A 22170-nucleotide genomic window follows, 5' to 3' on the forward strand; every position below is an offset into this window, starting at 1 on the left:
TATGTGTTTGTGTTTCCTTTCTTCAGCTTTACTATTTACTCTTCAATAGGTATTATTTTCTATATCCTTTTTATATAACTTAAGAGAGGATTTCTATGGAGAGGGTTCAATAAATGTTTTTAATAAAAATTCAGAAACTTGTGAATAGTCAGATGCTGTATTTATGAATTAAAAGTCAGGAAAATTGTCAAAAATTATATAACATGGATTAAATATTTGCAAATATTTAAAAATAAAAAATTTCCTATAATAAATAGAAGGAATCTATACATACAAAGTTACAGAAACTTTTATTCTTATCTTAATTATATATACACAGGCCTAAACACAAATTTTCTTCCCCTACCACAGTTAACAAATTTTGGTTCCATTTTTAGAATTTAAAATAAGATTAGATGAGGAAATTAGTATGACCTAATTTTATTAGTTGTCTAATTAATCAGAGTGAAAGACCAGGATTTCTTCCCTATTTATTAATTGGTGTTTCCATAAAAATTAAAAAATAGACTACCAGTTAAATTTTGACTACAGAGCATAATATGGATTTTATTTCATTAATAAATGCAGGAAAAAAGACAGCCATTTTTCAGTGTCACTGTGCAATGTCTTTTTCTAATTTTGATCACTTTGTTAAATTTTTCAATTGCAAATATTGAATTTAAAAACAAGAGAATACTTGGGTTTTTAAAAAAGCTTTTATGACCAAAATCCTCAGAACTTTTGAACTTAACAACTATGAACATTTTTTGCTAACAAACAAGAACTATCTTGCATTATTGCTATGGAAAAATGATTCTGTAGGTTATATTTCAAACTTTATTGACAGCAGATTCTGATTTGGTTAATACTAGGCTATTATTGCAAAAAGATTTCCAATTAAGAACTTGTAGGTGGCTCAGGCAGTTAAGCATTTGCCTGTGGCTCTGGTCGTAATCTTAGGATCCTGGAATCTAGCTCCCTGATCAGCAGGAACTCTGCTTCTCCCTTTCCCTCAGCCTCTTCCCCCTGCATGTGCTCACTCGCTCTCTCAAATAAATAAATAAAATCTTAAAAAAAAAAAAAAAACTTGTAAAATCTCATATGCCTCTTTGCCAGGACCAGGTTTATAGTTGCATCAGTTTCTTTGTTTTGCTCAATACTTGTTATCCAAATAACAACAAGGATATTTTGTTACTTGCAAAAGTTATATATTTATGTTTTATAACATTTATTGAAGAAAATACTTAAAACTTCCAAGACAAGAAAAATAGTTTTAAATATTCATGATAATCTTAATTTTAAAAAATTTGTAAGTATATCTTATATTTAAAGGAGTACATGTAACTTACACATTCAGTTTAAAATGAACACCTATGTACCTAACACATGGTTCAAGATTCAATTTATTTCTAATACTTTAAAAGGCCCCTATGTTTCTCTACATAATTGCATCTCCTCTCCCATCACCTGGAAGTGGATTAATGGACTGCTTACATTTCTTTACAGTTTTATCACATGTATATAAATTCCTGAACAATGCCTGGTTTGGTTTTGCCTTTTTCTGATCTTGACATAAATGGAATCATATTGTTTTTATTAGTCTGTAACTTATATTTTTGCCCAGTATTTTGATTTTGAGAGTCATTTATGTTATGTAGCTTTTAGCTCACTCTTTTCACTGGTATATAAAATTCCACTGTGTGAGTTTACTACAGTGTATTGATCCATTCTGATGTTGATAAACATTGGGGTTGCTTCCAAGTTTTGCTTTTCAAACATTACTTACTGTTAACATTTTTTTAAAAAGATTTTATTTATGAGAGAGAGCGAGCGAGCATGAGCAGGGACAGAGGGAGAGTAAGAAGCAGACTCGCCACTGAGCAGGGAGCCCGACATGGGGGTCATACCCAGGACCCTGGGATCATGACCTGACCTGAAGGCAGATGCTTAACAACTGAGTCACGCGGGCACCCCTTAATTTCTCCTTATTAATGCCATATGTCACAACTAAAAAAATCGTTAGTACATTATTATTTACTGAACTTGCGACCTTATTCATGTTTTGCCAGTTTTCCCTCCAGTGTCCTTTTTACTGCTTCATATTCGCACCCAGGATACTGCATCACATTTAGTCATCTTGTCTCCCTTGCCTTCTCTGGTCTGTGACAGTTTCTCAGACTTGCCTTATCCTTGTTGACTTTGAGAAGTGCTGGTCATGTTTTTTGCAGAATGCTCCTCAATTTGAATTTGTCCATTGCTTTTCTCATGGTTAGACTGAGGTCATAGCTTTTTGGTAAGAAAACTACAGAGGTAAATTGCCATTTTTTGTTATAGCATATCAAAGGTACATGTTATAAACATGACTTGTCATTGTTGATGTTAACCTTGATCACAGGGCCAAGGTAGTGTTTCTTAGCTTTATCCACAATAAAGTTAATCCTCCGTCCCACATCTTTTACATATTATATGGAACTGGATTGTAACTGAAGCGTATAGTATTAAATATCCCTCCCGCAACTTCTAAAGAATATGGAAAAGATAGGGGAGGGAGTAACTATGTAGTTGCATATATATATATATATATATATATATAAAGGAAATAACTATATTTCATATAGATATGAAAATAACTATATTTCATATAGATATGAAAATAGACAAATAGACAATTTCCCTTTATTTAGGAAAATAAGTTTATATTTGTTTCATATATCTGTTTGTATCTGTATCAGAATGCGCTCATGGATATTTATTTTATACTTCGGATTATAATTTTCTTGCTCAAATTTTATCAGCTTTGATCATTGGGAAGTCTTTCATGTTGACTCCTGTCATGTTTTTCCCTTTCTTTCATTCCTTCTTTTTCCCCACTCTGTGACTTTTTGACATGCTCTACACTTTTGGGTTTGGGGCACTTTTCCCTTTCTAATACTGCAGTATGCTCTAGGCTCATTCTGTATATTCCCATCCCCAGACCTAGAATCAGCCATGTCTCTAAAGAACGCTTCTTTCTCTTTTGGAGACTGATGTTAGGAACCAAGATCAGGGCACTGAATGTGCTCCTTGTTAGTGAGGTATGTATAAGTACCTTTAGGCCCTCTTAGTGGACTGAACTAGGAAATACATAGGTACTTACTGTATGCACATAATGGTAACATGTAGGTGTATTGTTTGATTTTTGTTGTTCTGTTTGAGAACATTTAATTTTAGTACCTTTTTTTAAGGTCTCATTTTAGGTCATGGACAGGGTAGAGAACTTAGTTGAAGGTAACTATGATATTGATATCTTGTCTTTTTTATGAAAAGGTCTTTTTTGGGGTGCCTGGCTGGCTTAGTTGGAAGAACATGTGACTCTTTGTCAAGGGGTTGTGAGTTCAGGTCCCACATGGGGTAAAGAGAAATAAATAAAACTTAAGAAAAAATAAAGGTCTTTTTACCAAGACCCTTTTAAGACACAAATAGTCCTCAAGTCATGGACATTTTGTTTCTAAAGTCCAATAACTGAACTTTTTAGAATACAGAGTAAAATTTCCCTTAGCACCAGATATATTGAGTGTAGTAATTTTTTTAGCATGGCCTACAGAAATCTTTTACATTATATCTCTTGCTCACTTCACCTCCTACCATCTTCCCATCATGCTTCCTTATATTCTAATCATACCAAACTGCTTGCTATTTCCTAAACTGCAGTATGTACTCTTGTATCTCTGTGTGTTTACTTACAGCATTCCTGCCAGATTGCCTTCCTCATTGATTCACCTGGAAGAGTTCCATTCATTTTTCAAAAGTCAGATCAGGTTGTAGACCTTTTATCAACCCCCCTCTTAATATCTCCAGATATATTTAGGACTGACTTTGAAGTTCTTTCTTCTGTGTTAATATTTTTCCAAGTGTGATCTCGGGATCCCTTGAAAGAATCTTCTGAGGTATTTTGTTAAAGATGCAGATTGTGGGTCCTAACCCCAGATCTTTGCAAAGGGAATAGTGGGAGTGGGGTGAATTTGCATTGGTGAGAGTCTCTGTAGGTGATATGCAGTATTTTTATATTCCACTCCAATATTTTTAAATGAAAAATTTAAAACCTACACAAAGTAGCCAGAACAAATCTTCATATGCCTGTCACCTAGAGTTACCTAGATTTTGCCACATCTACTTCTTCATCCACCTGCCTCTTTATCTTTCCTGAAGTACTTTAAAGCAAATCATGTTCATCAGAGGTCATTTTCTCCCTGTGTATTTCAACATGCATTTTTTTCTTACATATTCTTATATATTCATTCAACTGCAATGCCATTATCATAGTTTTCAAAATTAACAATTTCTTGGTGTCGCTAATAATGCCAGTCAAAACTCAGATTCATCCATTTTTTTGAGAAGTGTTTTTGCAGTTGGCTTATTGGAATCAGAAGCCCCAAACAACAACAACAACAAAAAGCCCCAAACAAGGACTGTATATTAAATGTAGTTGTTATGTCTCTGAATTTTCTTTAATTTACAGACCCTTCTCTCCCAGTTGACTTATTGCAGGAACTGGGTCAGTTGTCATTCAAGATGTTCAACATTCTGGATTTTTCTGTTTACTTCCTTGGGGTAATATCTAACTTAATACGTGTCATAGTTTCTATAAATGGAAGTTAGCTTTTGAATCTTGATTGGATTTATTTTTAGCTTTTTTGGCAAGATTACTCCACAGGTGGTGCTGTGGCTTTATGCTGCATCAAGTGTGGCTTCAGTTTTAGTGATATTAACTTAAGATTGATCAGGGGATTCTCAAGTGACAACCTTAGCCCTTCTTTATAAAAGATTAACTCTTCATATAATGGTTTCATCTGTTGGTGATTAATGTCTGAATTTATGTTGTTCAAGTTGCAGATGGTTGGTTTTTGTTCTGCATTCCTTTTACATTTGTTCTCTGGAATCCTTCTGTAAGGAAGAATTCCTCATCAATTTGGATTTTTTGGTTATCCCAGAGTATAGTTTGGACAGGAAAAGAAAGATGTATATTAATTATTTCAGGATTAAGAATTGGTGCCCCAGTTATTTTCAGTGCTATTTAATGAGTTTGGTATTTTTTAAAACATCCTTTTGACCTCCTTGGTTTTTATAGATTCAATGTATTTCATGAGTTATCCTTGTACAGGGGCCATGCTAATCGTCTCTGTATCATTCCGAATTTAGTAAATGTGCTACTGAAGCAAGCACAGTCAGTGTATTTCCGATAGTTACAATAGATTTGGTTTTTGAATTAGCCCATATTTTGAAAGTGAGGAACCTTTTCATAATATTCCTGTGTTTTGTTTTGTTAAGACCCATTCACCTCTGAGAGCTTCCTTGCTTTCTGATACAATAAGATGTCCCAGGTTTATAATGTCATTTACAATGTGGTTTTGAATGAAGGGTTAAATATGTATGTGTTTTAAAAATTCTGTGTGTGAATATTTCCTACTATAATTGAAAATTTCTTCAGATGGTATGAGATAGAACTTTTCAGTAACTGTATTTCCTATAATTTAAAGTTGTTGCTATATGTTAGCTGTATCTTTTTTCATTGCTTTTATTGTAAAAGTTACAGTTGAAGTTATCTTTATTATTTTTGTACGTGCATTTTTTTTTGGCTATATGTAGTAGTCCAAGGCTACTTCTATAGTGTACACAAGTTCTCAGATTATTTATTTATTTATATTTTGCTCACATGGCCAAATATGTGATGAGTAGTTTTAAATAATTTTTACTTATTGCAGTTAATTCATTGTAATCATTTCACATTAGTAAAAAAAAAAAATTTTGACAATTGGGACTAAGTTATTTGCAAATATCCATTTAAAAAGCCCTCTTCACATCCTGTACTTATGACAGCTAATAGGTTAATAAGTAAATATATCTCAGCCATAAAAACCCAGTAGTTAGGTAGTTTTGCTACTTGAGTATTTGAAACACTACTAGGAGAAATAACTCTCTACAGCCAAAAAAATTAAATACAATAAAAATTTTAAACCACTTGATAAAAAATTTCAGCTTTGTTTCACTATAATACAAGAACCTTAAACTGAGGAGTTCAACTTGAATTTCTTATCTTTTCTGCAAAATATCCTCTTCTTGGAGTACGTAGGTGGCTCAGTGGGTTAAAGCCTCTGCCTTCCGCTCAGGTCATGATCCCAGGGTACTGGGATCAAGCCCCACATTGGGCTCTCAGCTCAGTGGGGAGCCTTCTTCCTGCCTCTCTTGGCGTGTCTCTCTGCCTACTCTGTCAAATAAGTAAATAAAATCTTAAAAATCCTCTTCTAGTATTTACTAAGTTGGTGGTTCTTGCCTCCAAAATAGTTATCCAAACACACATCCTTACTTACCCACCTCCAGTGTTTCTACCTTGGTTTAGGCCTCCACTGTTTCTTTTTCCAGACCCTGTAGCATCCTTCCAACTAGTTTTGCTTCCTTCAACCTAATCTTCATTTCAACTCATTCTTCGTACTGATACTAGAGAAATTCTTCTGCAAAGGGATATAATTATGTCAGTGTCTTGTTTAAAACCTTTCAATTACTCTATTTCCCTGGTAACTTCCCTACTTCTTAGGATTAAACACAAGTGGGCCTTCCCAGGCTTAGCCTTCCCTACATGCGCTCTTTGGGCCAGCTCTTAAAGTTCTCCCAACATATCATTTGGTCTTGGCCTCTATAATTTTTTATATGCTAGCTTTTTTAGTAAAAGCCCTGCCTCCTAATGTGCTGCCTTTCACACCTTATTCATCCTTTATAAGCTGCAGTTCTTGTGTGTTTTCCTTGGGAAGACTTTTGTTTTGTTTTGTTTTTGTTTAAGAGAGGGTGCAAGCTGGAGGAGTGGGGAGGGGCAGAGGGAGAGAAACTCTTAAGCAGCCTTCATGCCCAACATGGGGCTTGATCTAACAATCCTGAGGTCATGACCTAAGCCAAAATCAAGAGTTGGAAGCTTAACTGACTAAGCCACCCAGGCGCCCCACTTGGGAAGACTTCTGATACTTCTGATACTCTCCTCATACCCATGAGCAAGGTCACTCTTTTTTTTTTTTTTTTTGTCATCGCTGTACCTTATATATAACTCCATTTTAGCCCCATCACACTATGTTAATTCAGTTGTGTACATGTCTAGCTCCTCTGTGAGCTGAACTCTTTGTGAGGGTAGATGTTATGTCCTTATTCCTCTTTGCATCCCCTGCAAATAAGAGGAACTCTGGAAGAAAAAATAAGATTGTTACATATATGGGACTAAAAGCTAATTAACAGTCTCCAAGAAATGAGAAAACATTTTTAGTCAACTTAATTATAGAAAAAATTTAAGTTCTCTGATTTGTTTTATTTTTGTCTCTTTTAACTTTTTTTACAAAGAATTTTTGCTTTGGTTTTTAAATCTATGAATGAGGAAAGATAAGCACCCAAAACATAAAATGTTAGCTAAATAAATACACATCTAGTGTATTTGTAACACTAAGAAAGAAATGTTAACCCTCCAAATCTTTATTTGCTATGGCAAAGATTTTGAGAATACAAGTTTTATTTTGTATTCTGTTATATTTATAAATCAAAGTAGCCGATCTGGGCTCAAGATAGGATGAAATACACTCTAGAAGCCTTTCTCGTTCTTCAGAGAGCCATTAGCTAGAAAAGCCTATGAAAAATTCATCAGAGTTCAATGTAGCGTTTTCTGGCAGTTTACCCAGGGGATTGCTGAATACACTGAGAAGACTCCTGTATCGGACAACTAGGGATTGATACAGACCTGATCCCTTTGTTTTTTCAGATTCCACAAAATCTGGCAATAATAGCCCACAAAGTTGCTTCTGAATCTGTTAGAAACCAGTAGAGACAAAATGGACCATCTCTAAGATAGATGTAGGAAGTCTTTAAAGTACATTTTTGTTTTGTTTTAAGTTTTATTTATTTATTTGACAAACAGAGATCACAAGTGAGCAGAGAGGCAGGCAGAGAGAGAGGGGGAGGCAGGCTCTTTGAGAGCCTGCTGCAAGGCTCGATTCCAGAACCCTGAGATCATGACCTGAGCTGAAGGCAGAGGCTTAACCCACTGAGCCACCCAGGCGCCCCAAGGATGTTTAAAATTCCATGTGTCATCTTTTGTTGAATAGGATGATTCTACCTTAAAAGAATTACTCACTTTCATGATCATATAAAATTCTTACTCATGGCTATCATTAATTCTTTAGTGAAGTTCTTACATTTGCTTTATTTAAATTACCCAATTGTATGTTTAAAAATATATGAACTTTTTGATATCAGTAAATGTAAGTATAAAATATAATATTTAAAAAAACCGTATGTATGGGAAAACCCACATCTAGTGTATAAACCCAATTCTAAATGCTTATTATAATTGGTCTCTCTCTCTTTCTCTCTCTCTTTCTCTCTCTCTCTCACACACACACACACACACACACACACACACACACCCCCCCTATACATCTTCAGTGAATATCAGCTCTAGATGACTTCTGAAGGCTGTCATAAGATTGGGCAGGGTAACCTCTTCTGTATGGTCTTCAATAATTTGGATCATTTGACCTATTAAATACCTTGAGTACCACTTAAATGGAATGGAACACTTTAGCTGTAACACTATCTCCAAGAAAAGAAGTGTTTTTTGTTCTGTCTATACAGGAAATGCAATACTACTTCTGTCTGCTCATTAAATCTCTTAACAGCATCTTCCTTAAAAGAATAAAGAGCAAAGTCTGTATTTCAGGAATTGGTGTTCTTATCTTGAAACATTTACTGTTGTCCATGCTTTTCAGTTGGAGGTTTTAAAGTATTATTTTTTTAAGGAAGTAATATAACTTATTAGTCTCTTGTATGAACGAACCTTGTAATTCTAATTGGACAGATTTAAGATATGGTAAAGGTTAATAGAAACTTAGAAGAACAGCAGGCATCATGCATTATTTTCTGTTTAAGCCTAATTCTTTGTGTGATTAATTTACCTAATAGGTTTTATTTGGCTATTAGTAACCATAAGTGAATAAAACAGTTTGAATTTAAATTTCTAAAACTTTATGAGTATCAAGTTTGTTTAAACCATAGCATTTCACCACTCTAGTTATATACAGTTTATTTGATTCTGCATAATTATCTATTTTAGTTCTGTCTTTATATGTTGAATGGTTTCTCCTAAGGAGTTTACGCTCCTGGAATCATCCAAACTCTAGCCTTACCACTACCCCTTTTCAGTCTTTATTCTAAGAAAGCTATTTTATTCCTTTCACCCTTGCAACCCTAAGGCTTTGAGTATACCATGAATGTCATGGATTTAGAGGGAAAAGCAAAGAAAATATGATTCTAGAACTAGATAAACAAGGCCCTGCCCAATTAGATTATCACTGTCCATCCAGTAGACAAGGGAACATGTAATTATAACTCAGTATGACAAACTGATAACAAAAAAGAGGTATCCAGTACAAGCATTAGCAGCGTGTAAGGCCCCTATAAGCAGAGACTGTTTTTGGCTTATCACTGTGTATCCAACATTATCAGAGTCTGATACTTAATAGAGTCAATAAATCATTTGAATGAATGAGATTAATTCTCCCTTAGAAAGACACAAGAAACAAGGAAGTCTTCCCAAATGAGGTGAGACCTGGGCTTTGAAAGTCAGACAGGCAGATAAAAGGGTAAGAGAATGAATGATAGGCATGGAGAACGGTGAGTGAAACTGCATGCCATGTTTTAGCAAAACGCAAATAGTCTGAATTGCTTCGGCATCAAGTGTAACCTGAAGAGCAGCTGGAAGTGGAGATATATTAGTGAAGAATTATGTTGTTTGCATGGGTTTCTTTGAAAAACAAACAACATTTTTAAAAATAATCTGATTAATTTGCACTTTCCAGAACACTTTCTAAAATGTGTTCCCGAGGTACCTAAACCTCAGAGGGCTCTGATATTTTTAAAAGTTAATTAAATTTATTGTTGATTAAATATTTTTATTTGAGGGGCACCTGGGTGGCTCAGTGGGTTAAGCCGCTGCCTTCGGCTCAGGTCATGATCTTGGGGTCCCGGGATTGAGTCCCACATCAGGCTCTCTGCTCAGCAGGGAGCTTGCTTCCTCCTCTCTCTCTCTCTCTGCCTGCCTCTCTGCCTACTTGTGATCTCTGTCTGTCAAATAAATAAATAAAATCTTAAAAAAAATTCATAAGTATTTTTATTTGAATATTATCTCTAGCATTTTAGCTGTATGTTGGATATTCAGTATATTTATAATTTCATAAATTTTACCTTATTTGTAATTTTGAATGAAAATGATTATACCTTTTCAGATTATAGAGATTTATAGTGGTGCCTTTGCATTTATTACTTGTCAACGTTTATTAAAGTGTGACAGCATACGTTCAAGCCAAGTGTTTTGTGGAAGCCCACCAGGTGATTAGATGCAGTTTGTGGGTATTTTCCTTATGCTGATGGGGCTACTAGGATACTCCTCAGACTCCAAATTTGACAGTCAGGGGTTTAGTGGAAAGAGTGATGGCCCAGACACCGGGAGGCCCAGCTTCAGTATTTATAACATTGCTAGTATTTATAGCATACCCATTCATAGGTATTTTCCTTTTTCTCATTTGCTAAATAGTGGGGCTGAGTTAAATGACTTCTAAAGTCCCTTTTATTTCTAAAATTCTGTGGGTTTTGTAAATCTATAGCTGTATAGTTCATGTGATTCTGAAGCCTTGGACAGGAATGTAATCCCCAATTATAGCTATGGTTTCCAGTACAACATCTTGTGAAAACAGGGGCTGCTATACTATGATTTCTAAAATATACTTTCATTTTGGGCTACCTGGGTGGCTCAGTCAGTTAAGCATCTGCCTTCAGCTTAGATCATGATCTGGAATCCCAGGATCAAGCCCTTCATCAGGCTTCCCGCTCAGCAAGGAGTCTGCTTCTCCCTCTAACCCTCCCCTCTCATGCATTCTCTCTCTCTGACTGTCTCTCAGATGATAAATAAAATCTTTAAAAAAATAAAATGTACTTTCATTTCTTAAATTTAGCTCTATGTGTGAGATACAGTTTTCCTTCTTATAAGGGCTTTTTAAAAGATTTTATTTTTTATTTTTTTAAGATTTTATTTATTTATTTGATAGAGACAGCGTGAGAGGGAACACAAGCAGGGGGAGTGAGAGAGGGAGAAGCAGACTTCCCACCGAGCAGGGAGCCTGATGTGGGGCTCCATCCCAGGACCCTGGGATCATGACCTGAGCTGAAGGCAGACAGCTGAGCGAGGCACCCCTTTATTTTTTATTTTTAAGTGATCTCTACACCCCATATGGGGCTTGAACCTTATAATCCAGCAATCAGGAGTCACATGGTCCACTAACTAAGCCAGCCAAGTGCCCTGAGACATAGTTTTTCTTGTTAAGTACTTTTATAATTAAAAGTTCCTTTTTCTTCCCAAGTCATATTAGAGATTTTGATAGGATAGGTAGAGATATCTAGCAAGTGTTTGAGGTGTGTGTCTAAAACTCAGGAGAGAAGTCAGGATTAGAGATAGCTTTGCAGTCATCTGGATAGATTATAGTTTAAGATGTAGAACTAATGAGATTGGGGGAAAGAATAGAAGAAGGGAATAAACAAATGACAGTAGAATCCAGAGTAGAGGAAAATAAGGAACTTCACAAGAAAATGGAAAAATAAGAGAGGTAGAATAGATTGTGCCACTGATGAGAAAAGAGAATTTTAAAAATGAAGACTTGACTGAGAGACCCCCATGAAAAGTGTACCATGTGCTGTTAGGATTCATTGATAAATGAGGATGAATCAGCCATGAAGGGAAACAGAGAAGACAATTTAAGCCAATGGGTGCATGCAGTTCAATGAATAAAAATAAAACTTTTAAGCAGAATCAGACCTGAAATACAGAGAACAAACTAAACTGATGGTGGCTGGTGGGAAGGGAGGTAGGGGGATGGACTGGATGGGTGAAGGGGAATGGGAGATACTTCTGGTTGTGGAATGAATAATCAAGGGAATGTGAGCACAGTATGTGGAGTATAGTCAGTGATACTGTAGTAACGTGGTGACGGATGGCACCTGCACTTTGAGCATAGCATAAGGTGTAGAGAAGGCAACACTGCTATCACTGATGTACACCTCAAACCATTGTAACCTTGTGTGTCACCTATACTCAGATAAATGAATTAACTAAACATTAGCCAGGCTCCAGTTTAAAAACAGAAAGGTGGGTTTGGTCTTGTAAAGTGTTGAAGGGGAGTAAGTTTACACTAGTTATATACTTTAGAGTATGATGGAATGAAGAATAGCAAGCGCTGAGCTGAGAAACATGAATTCTGGGCTCTAAACCCAGACTAACCATTATTTTAATTGTCCATCCATTCAGTCATCTAACAGGGTGGAGAGATTGATAAACAAATCACTTACAGTCAAGTTGGTAATTGCTATAACAGACATAACCAAAAATGACTGGACAAATGATTTAAGCCTTTTGGAGCTTGGTTTCTTCTTCTATAAAACAATAATAAATTGCCTTAAACCTTAGACTTGATGAAGCACTATCCACTACAGTTGTGAGTTGTTGTATTATTAGCCTCTAAAGTATTTTTCTTTAATAAGTATTTTAAATGCATATGTATGTATATATATATGTAACTTTATGTAAGATTTATTTATTTGAGAGAGTACGTGAGTGCACACAGTGGGGGAGGGGCAGAGGGAGAGGCAATCCCAAGCAGATGCCCCACTGAGTGCAGAGCCTGATGTAGGGCTTGATCTCTCAATCCATGAGATCATGACCTGAGCCAAAATCACAAATCAAATGTTTATCTGACTGAACCACCCAAGCAGTCCTCTGTGTATGTTTAACATACATTTCAGAAGTTCACTATGTAGTATACTGTCTATTAAAATGTCCCCCTACACTGACGCTGTCATACCCTGTCTGCTGATGTGTAGTAGGACAGACCATACCACATGCTCTTGGCCAGCATGCTTCTTTCCTCCAAAGAAGGCTCTGCTGCTGTTCTAAAGTTGAACATATTTTAAAACTTACATTGTCTGTCTCCTGGAACTGATTTTTCTGCCTTTTTTTTTTTTAAGATTTTATTTATTTATTTGACAGAGATCACAAGTAGGCAGAGAGGCAGGCAGAGAGAGAAGAGGAAGCAGGCTCCCCGCTGAGCAGAGAACCTGATGTGGGACTCGATCCCAGGACCCTGAGATCATGACCTGAGCCAAAGGCATAGGCTTAACCCACTGAGCCACCCAGGCGCCCTTTTCTGCCATTTTTAAGAGTAGGGAATAGGAGTGCCTGGATGGCTCAGTTGGTTAAGCATCTGCCTTTGGCTCAGGTGATGATTCCAGGGTCCTGGGATTGAGCTCCATGTGGGGCTCCCTGCTCAGTGGAGAGTCTACTTCTTCCTTCCTTCCTTCCTTCTACATACTTTCTATGTTCTTTCCTCTGCCAGCCACTCCTGCTTGTGTTTATGCTGTCTCTCTCTCTCCCTCTCTCTCTCTCCCTCAAATGAATAAGTAGAATCTAAAAATATAAATAAAAGTAAGGAATAGTTGCAACCCATAGTGAAGTGGCAGAGGATGTAGGTAAACACTATCTTGCTGGTTATTAAAATGTAAGTTCTACAGAGGCTCTTGGCCTGATGGGCTCCAAAGAAATGGTTGAGGAAAATGAAAGTAAAGATAATTAGGTATTGTCCATGATAGCCAAACTATGGAAAGAGCCTAGATGTCCATCAACAGATGAATGGAGAAAGAAGATTGTGTGTGTGTGTGTGTGTGTGTGTGTGTATACATATACACCCGATAGAATATTATGCAGCCATCAAAAGTGAAATCTTGCCATTTGCAATGTGGATGGAACTAGAGGGTGTTATGCTAAGCAAAATAAGTCAATCAGAGAAAGACAGTTATCATATGATCTCAGTGATAGGAGGAATTCGAGAAATAAGACAGAGGATCCTAGCAAAAGGGAGAGAAAAATGAAGCAAGGTGAAACCAGAGAGAGAGAGACAAACCATAACAGACTCAATGTCAGGAATAAAACTGAGGGCTGCTGGAGTGAGGAGGGTGGGAGGGATGGGGTGGCGGAGTGACGGTCTTTGGGGAGGGCATATGCTATGGTGAGTGCTGTGAATTGTGTAGGACTGATGAATCACAGGACTCATGTACCCCTGAAACAAATAATACATTATATGTTAATTTTAAAAATACAAAAATAAAGATTATTAGGCATTTATGAATGAGTGACCACCAAGTTATCTTCCTAAAGCAGACAGTCACAGATTGTCAAAAGTGACCATTTTGTGTCCTTTGAGATAAGGTGACTTTATATTCAGCAAACATTTATCAGGTTTGTATTATGTGTCCTGCACAGTGCTAGGTGCTGGTGTTACATTGGTGAGTCAAAGAAAGCCCCTGTTGGATTTTATCATTTAGTAGGGAAAATAGAGTGAAACAAAGGCCGTAGGGCCATTGGAGGTCAGTTTTGCCCGAGCAGTATATTGAGTAAATGTTCTAACCACCACTGGTTCTTGATGGAAACCATATAAACTGCATTTTTTATTCCCAGCTTAGCCTCTCCCACCCTCTCTGCATTCCCATACCTCAGGGTAACTGTTGTTTAAGAAGAAAAATATATATATTGAAATTTGCAGTTAGGTATCAGTCTCCAGGGGCATGTTAAAGCATATATGATGTATGTGGCTGGGAAAAAGGTTGAGAACTCCAGACTTCTGGGTCATGACATTTAGATTTGTACCTGGAAGCCAGATCATGTTCTTGCGTACAAATCTACATTTTAATTACTTTGCTTTTTGTTTATAGGTCCAGGGGCAAGTTCATCCAACTCTTGAGTCTAGTGATGATGCTCTTCAATATGTTGAAGAATTAATTTTGCAGTTATTAAATATGCTATGCCAAGCTCAGCCCCGAAGTGCTTCAGATGTAGAGGTATGTTAAATTTTGCCTTTTATTTACTTTCACACACACACACACACACACACACACACATCTAATCTGTGTACTTATTCTAATACCAGTGAAAGAGTTCGATCTTCAAGTTCACAAAATTTATACGTGGTATTAAAAAAATGAAGACTGGATTTACTCTAAATTTGTATTGGGTATATGATAATCTGTGTATGTTTTAGCTGTCCTGTTATTCCATGTTTTCCTTTTCTTCTGGAAAGAACTTTTTTGGCCTCCAAACATTACTTCTTGATGCAAGAATTTTATACACACACATAGCTTTAAGAGTGGAATATGTTCAAATGTTTCTTTTGTTTTTAAAGCCAACTGTCATTTAAAAAAACATTTCATTTAGGGGTGGCTAGGTGGTTCATTTGATGAAGTGTCTGACTTTTGATTTCAGCTCAGGTCTTAAATCTCAGAGTTGTGAGTTCAAGCCCCACTTAAATTAAATTTAAAAACTTAATTTACTTAAGTTTTTTTTTTTTTTAATTTATTTGACAGTGATCACAAGTAGGCAGAGAGGCAGGCAGAGAGAGAGGAAGGAAAGCAGGCTCCCTGCTGAGCAGAGAGCCCATCGTGAGGCTCGATCCCAGGACCCTGGGATCATGACCTGAGCCAAAAGCAGAGGCTTAACCCACTGAGCCACCCAGGGGCCCCTTACTTAAGTATTTTAATTTACTTAAGGTCAAATCCTACTTAAATTTAAAAAAATGTATCAGTTGAACTCTTGATCTTCACTTGTTACATGTATTTTAGATAGTAAGTGAACTCCTTCCACCAATTGGAAGGAGAAGGAAACATAAAAATCTAGGAAGTTTTTCAGTCTCTTACCAAGATGACATGGCCCCTGTCTTTTTAGGGTTTCTGGTTTGGAGGAAATACAGATAGGAATATGAGTAATAACATTATGTGATCTGCCGTGCATAAAGGGTATGTGGGAAGCCATAAAAGGAGCCAGCTAATCACATGGGTGTTGGGGCGTATGGATCAGCTTCCCATGAGGGGCAAATGAAGGAGTTTTAAGTCTTGAGAAAAAAAGAAAGAAGGTTTGAAGGTCCCAACCACAGAAAAATGGGAGATAGAACTGGAAATACAAAATATTCTGGTAATGATTAGGATCATTTGACTTTAATAACCTTGAATGTATACGGGTACAAATCTTTGGGTTTCTCTGACATATCTTTTGTAGTACTCAAACCTGAGCACGGGAAAGGTAGTTGAGTTGAATGGTGTTTCACCATGGCGGATAGACGATGGAACAGTCGGCCAGGGAATGGGGCAAATTGATAATAGCAGTGCCTCATAAACTTTCAGAACCCAGCACACATAAGATTGTAACAAAGATTTTATCACAAACAGTGGCTGGGTAGGAGATAGATCTAAATACCCCAGGCCCTGTGTCATTCCCCAGGGGGCTGAGGTATTGATATTTGAGCATATCCAAAGAGAAATTTCTGAAAAGAGGATCACAAAACCCAAACTAGAGAGAAAAAAATGTGAAATATAATAATGGCTGCTATATGAGTGCTTGCTGTAGTATCATACACTGTTCTAAACACTTCTATGATCTGTGTTTTATTTAAAGTTTGTTGTTGTTGTTGTTTTTAAGATTATTTATTTATTTGGGGGAGAGAGAGAGATAGAGAATGGGAGAGAGCATGAGAGGGGACAGGTCAGAGGGAGAAACAAACTCCCCACTGACCAGGGAGCCTGATGTGGGGACTTGATCTCAGGACTCCAGGATCATGACCTGAGCCGAAGGCAGTCGCCTAACCAACTGAGGCACCCAGACGCCCTTATTTAAAGTTTTTTAAAAAAACTTATTATTTTTTTAAAAGATATTTATGTATTTATTTATTTATTTGTGAGAGAGAGTGAGTGAGCACGAGCAGGCGGAGTGGTAGGCAGAGGCAGAGAGAGAAGCAGGCTCCCCGTGAGCAAGGAGTCCGATGTGAGACTCAATTCCAGGATCTTGGGATCATGACCTGAGCCAAAGGCAGCAGCTTAACCAACTGAGCCACCCAGACATCCCTTATTCAGTTTTTAATAAAACTGTTTTTTCCCCCTTACTAGAATGTAAACTCCAAGGTTACAATTCCAGGATCTTGGGATCATGACCTGAGCCAAAGGCAGCAGCTTAACCGACTGAGCCACCCAGACATCCCTTATTCAGTTTTTAATAAAACTGTTTTTTCCCCCTTACTAGAATGTAAACTCCAAGGTTACTTTCCTTGCTGACTGCAGAATTCCTAGCACCTAGAACAATGTCTGGCACTGAGAAGGCACTCAGGAAATACATTTTGGATGAATAAATGTGGAAACTGAAGCACAGGGAGGCTAAATAAATTGCCGTTGCCCAAGGTCACAGCTAATAAGTAGTGAAGCCAAGACTCTAACCCAGAAAGTCTAAGCATTTGGATGTACATTCCAACTCAGCCATTCTGCCAGGAGAGGGCAAGTAAACTGGGAAAAACACGCAGGGAACTAGGGTACTGGATTTCCCAATAAGGTCAGAGAACTGATAACACTAGAATACCTGAGTGAGAGAATTAAAAGAAGAGATTGGGATCAGAGACAAAGTTGTTGGAATTTAAGATTTCCTCAGTAACACAGTTACAAAGCAGAATGCGGCCATGTCATGGCAGCTGGGCTAGAAGCCAAGGTCCCCAAGATGAGGTATTCAAGGAATTAAGGGGCCAGGGTATTTTATATGTCCTTAATATAGATGATAAAGTCACACAGGATGATGGCAAGATTTTACATGACCCAGAAAAGCTTGGGGAGTGGAAAAGATGTTAAATTTACCGTCAAGTGGGTTTTGGGACAAGGGCAGTTTTTGCTCTAGAAGTCTTCAGGGGAGATCCAGATTTTCTGCTGAAGCAAAGAGATATTGAGATATATTGTGTTATGGGTGTTGTGGATATAGAAAAGATTGTGTACAACAGAATAATAATTCACTTTGATTTCTTAAGTAATTCAAAGTAGGTTTCATACATTGTTATCCCATTTTTCCTTATTGAGTTATGAGGTCAGCTATCTTATATTCATGATTTCCTGTAAGCATTTAATTACATTGGTATTCAGAGTAGATGTTGAATAGAACTGGTTGCCTGACTCTTTTCATGAGCAATTCCAGTTCCAATTGCTCTTTTGGCTCCTAATTAGGTTCTGTAGCAGTATTTATAATATGCATCACCCAACTTTGTGCCTACTGTATTAGAATAGGGTTACAGATCTCATCTTGCTTATCCTTCTGATGTTAGATGCCATTCCAGGAATTTCCTGGTTTGATTACATTACAAACTCAAATTCAGCTCTTTCTAGATGTCTTGTACTATATACCTGTGTTTCTCTAATTTCCTCCTTTTAGTTATGTAGAAACTAATATATAATTTCCCAATATTGAAGGAAAGCTCCATGAATTCTTGAAAATTACTGAATCCCTGTCTTTTTACTTGTGCAGATTTAACCAATATGTTGTAGGTCCTCAAGACTAAATAATAAAGGATATTTCATAGCTTCTTAATACTCAGAAAACTTCTGAGATATTGAAGATATATGTTTACCCTATCCCCTTTCTTGTTATTTTTAAGCACTTAATCTGGACCCTTAAAATAGACGTAGCCATGTGATATACTGGTGAGCTGGCTTTGGGATTGGGAATGGTCGGGAAAGAGAATATATGACAATAATAGAATCAGATGGAATAGCAGTCAGTTGTGTAATAGGCATTGTAATTTCAGGGTACTGCTACGTACATATTTATGTCTTTACAAGACCCTGTAGAGGAGTTATTATTCTTCTTATTTTATATGTTAGACAACCCTCAGAACTGTAGAATAGATTTTTTTAAAAAGTGGAAACCTGGGTCTTTCCATTCAATAGTCAAATACCCTTCTTGTGCCACTCCTGGAGGGTTATTTAGGCAGGAATATGAATATGCAGCAATATTTAAGGGAATGTAATGGTGTCTTAAATTCTTTTATCAGAAAATAGTTTTCATTTTTCTCATTCATCAGGATTTTTATTTCTTTAATATTTATTTAGTTTCTTTAATACATTTACAGAGCTTTCTTTTAAAATAATAAGGGCCATGAATTTTGCAAGCCCTTCAAATAAATTTTGAGGTATTAGAGAATTCATCAAATTTTTTTTAAAAATTTGAGGGCCAGGGGCGCCTGGGTGGCTCAGTGGGTTGGGGCCTCTGCCTTCAGCTCGGGTCGTGGTCCCGGGGTCCTGGGATTGAGCCCCCGCATCTGGGCTCTCTGCTCGGCAGGGAGCCTGCTTCCTCCTCTCTCTCTGCCTATCTGCCTGCTTGTGATCTCTGTCAAGTAAATAGATGAAATCTTAAAAATAAATAAATAAATAAAAGTTTGAGGGCCATATTAAAAACTGCACTTAAAAAATAGATCAGTCTGAATTAGTGCAACATATAAATTTTTAATCTTTCTAAAGAATGTATTTTGATTAAAGTATAAACATAATTCAGAGTAGAATAGCAATTCTTGCTTGATATTTGGCCCCAAGGGGATTTGTGGGTGGTTGTTGTTGTCGTTTTTTTTTTTTTTTTTTTTTAAGATTTATTTATTTATTTGACAGAGAGAGAGAGAGAGAGAGAGCGAGAAATCACAAGTAGGCAGAGGCAGGCAGAGAGAGAGAGAGAGGGGCAAGCAGACTCCCTGTTGTGCAGAGAGCTCGATGCAGGGCTCGATCCTAGAACCCTGGGATCATGACCTGAGCCGAAGGCAGAGGCTTACCACCCAGGCACCCCAGGGATTTGTTTTAATAGACTAAAAGTGAGTTTTAGTTGCCCTATAGTTTTGGGAAGATAAATACTTCAAAGATGCTTGAAAACTGATGGATTATAGACATATTTATAATCATGCTTATGTTAGTTAAGAGTTTGATAAATTGTACTACAGGTCATCATAGACTGTGAACTATCATAGTCTAAAGGAAAGGGATTTCGTTTTATTGATGTGGCCAAAATTCATGCCACCAGTATTTGAGTATCTTTCTGTCAGGCAGTGTTCAAGATGAATAAAGAAGCATTTATATGAGTGCTCTGGTAATGTAAAGGAGGGGTATGTATTATTTGTTTCTGTCTTTTCAAAATAATTTATTTTTAGGAGGTAGGTATAAAATTGCTCCAGTCTTGTTTATGCTCCCTCTCCATTTTCTATATTTAACTTTTTTTTAAAAATAGAAGCAAAAAATAATAGTATTTTTTCCATGTGCCTGGTAAAGTATATTTTATTTAATTTCTTTTTTTTCCTTTAATTTCTTAGGTCTCATCCTTTCATAATTAAACTTGTTCTTTTCCTCTTTCTCTCTGGTTAGCTAGACTGATTTCCATGTGTCAATAATTTTCCTCTTTCCCTTCCTGGCTTCTGCATCCTATATTTAACCAACTTTCATTTCTTAAGGCACTGGTGCATTTTTCTTCTCATTTAACTCAGGCTTTCTTGGGCTAATTAGATTTTTTTTTTTCTATGAACTATAGTCTAAAATTTAAAAAGTTTGTTTTACCTTTCCATTCATTTTTTTGTTAACTTCTCTTCACTTCCTAAAGAATCCTTATAATTTCTAATAATGTTCTATTAACATTTAGATTTCCCAAGTAATTTCTCTATATTTTTACCTTTCTGGGATCCCTTCCCCAAATTCTCCCACAGTAAGCCTTTATTACTATTAAATAGGACTTCAAAAGTACTCGCAGGTCTGAATATTTGAGTGGGAATTTTCACAGGTCCTAGAATATTTGTATTGGAAGTGATTTACAAGGATATCTATTTAGACCCTTTTATTTTGTAAAGGAAAAGACAGAATTCTACTAATAAGAGACTGCAGAATCTCAAACCTAGCTCTGTACCTCAGATTTTTCCCAAAGCCATTAGATATTAATGAAGATGGAATTTCTCATTTCAAACACATGAAATTATTAATCTTAATGTCTCACAGTAATAGAATTCTAATTCATGACTCTTTCATTGATCATTCCTCCTTGGCTTTTTACAAAAAATTTAAAGTATGTAAAATCATAAAAATTTATTTTGCTCTATTAAATTTGCCACTATAAGAGATAAAGTAATTCTTTCAAACTTGACAAGGCACTTTTTTTTTTTAAACTCTTACCAGTCTTTTTCCATACATTCTGACCCTCTTTGTTACCTCCTAAGTAAGTTTAAAATACATATTTCGTCAATAATATTTTCCCTTTCTTGCCTTCTCTTTTATCATTCCTGATTTTCTTTCCCCTTCTTTCTCAAAACAGTAGATAAACTTGGAATTAGGTGAATACAACTGAGATGAGAAGGGCTTGCTGTTGTGTTGCTTCTGTAATTCCACCAGTGACTTTTGTTTCCCCAAAGACGTATGTGCGGTATATTTAGAATTGTCATATTGAGTTCAGCTTCTCTTCTCTTCTGCTTTTCTTTTACCACTGTACATCAGTGTTTTTTAAGACTATAGGTTATGAACCATTAGTCAGTCATAAAATCACTTCATTGTATTGCCCAACTAACGTTTTTGAAATGAATAGAAAATATCAGTGCATTGCATATTAGGGCAGGTTCTGTTTTATGAACTTTGTTCCAGTTTAGTATGTGTGTGTGATGTTTAAGGATGTAATGTAAAATGTATTAAGAGTTAAGGAAGAGGAAAAAAAAATTAGCAACCCACAGGGCCATCCCACCGTAAGGTTTGTATTATGGTTCTACCCATTTAATTAACCACATGAAACTCATCACTGAAAATTTTAATTAGGGGGCGCCTGGGTGGCTCAGTGGGTTAAAGCCTCTGCCTTCAGCTCAGGTCATGATCTCAGGGTCCTGGGATCGAGTCCCGCATCGGGCTCTCTGCTCGGCAGGGAGCCTGCTTCCTCCTCTCTCTGCCTTCCTCTCTGCCTACTTCTGATCTCTGTCAAAGGAATAAATAAAAATTAAAAGAAAAGAAAAGAAAAGAAAATTTTAATTAGAAGCCATAATTAAGTTAGTCCTAAGTCTCTTAATTGTTACTTTTGGATTAGCAAGTCATTTCCTGGGCAAAAGGAAAATAATTTTTGCTCTGGTTGTTCCTTTCCACCCTTTCCCCCTTCCCTTTTCTCCTTTTCGCCTGCCAAACTCACCCAGTATTTCGGACCTCTGTATTGCCTGTATTATATGAAGGTATACTGTCCTGGCAAATAGCTTTTCAGCTAGGCATTTCAAAAAGTTTTTAAACTAC

General features: G+C 36.6%; 1 protein-coding gene and 1 pseudogene across 2 annotated transcripts in view; one reads left to right on the plus strand and one right to left on the minus strand.

The window, feature by feature from the left end:
• Positions 1-22170, plus strand: part of SOS1 (SOS Ras/Rac guanine nucleotide exchange factor 1) — a 145731-nt gene that overhangs the window by 44919 nt on the left and 78642 nt on the right. For both annotated transcript variants that reach the window (XM_004765523.3, XM_004765524.3), the window contains exon 2: positions 14800-14925. In XM_004765523.3, coding sequence (XP_004765580.1) covers positions 14800-14925 — 126 coding nt within the window. The remainder of the gene's footprint in view (positions 1-14799; positions 14926-22170) is intronic.
• LOC123391822 lies at positions 5083-5181 on the minus strand (annotated as a pseudogene).

The sequence above is a fragment of the Mustela putorius genome, unplaced genomic scaffold (genome assembly GCF_011764305.1).
Source record: "Mustela putorius furo isolate JIRA1106 unplaced genomic scaffold, ASM1176430v1.1 tig00000281_pilon_pilon_pilon, whole genome shotgun sequence".
NCBI classification, from domain to species: Eukaryota; Metazoa; Chordata; class Mammalia; order Carnivora; family Mustelidae; genus Mustela; species Mustela putorius.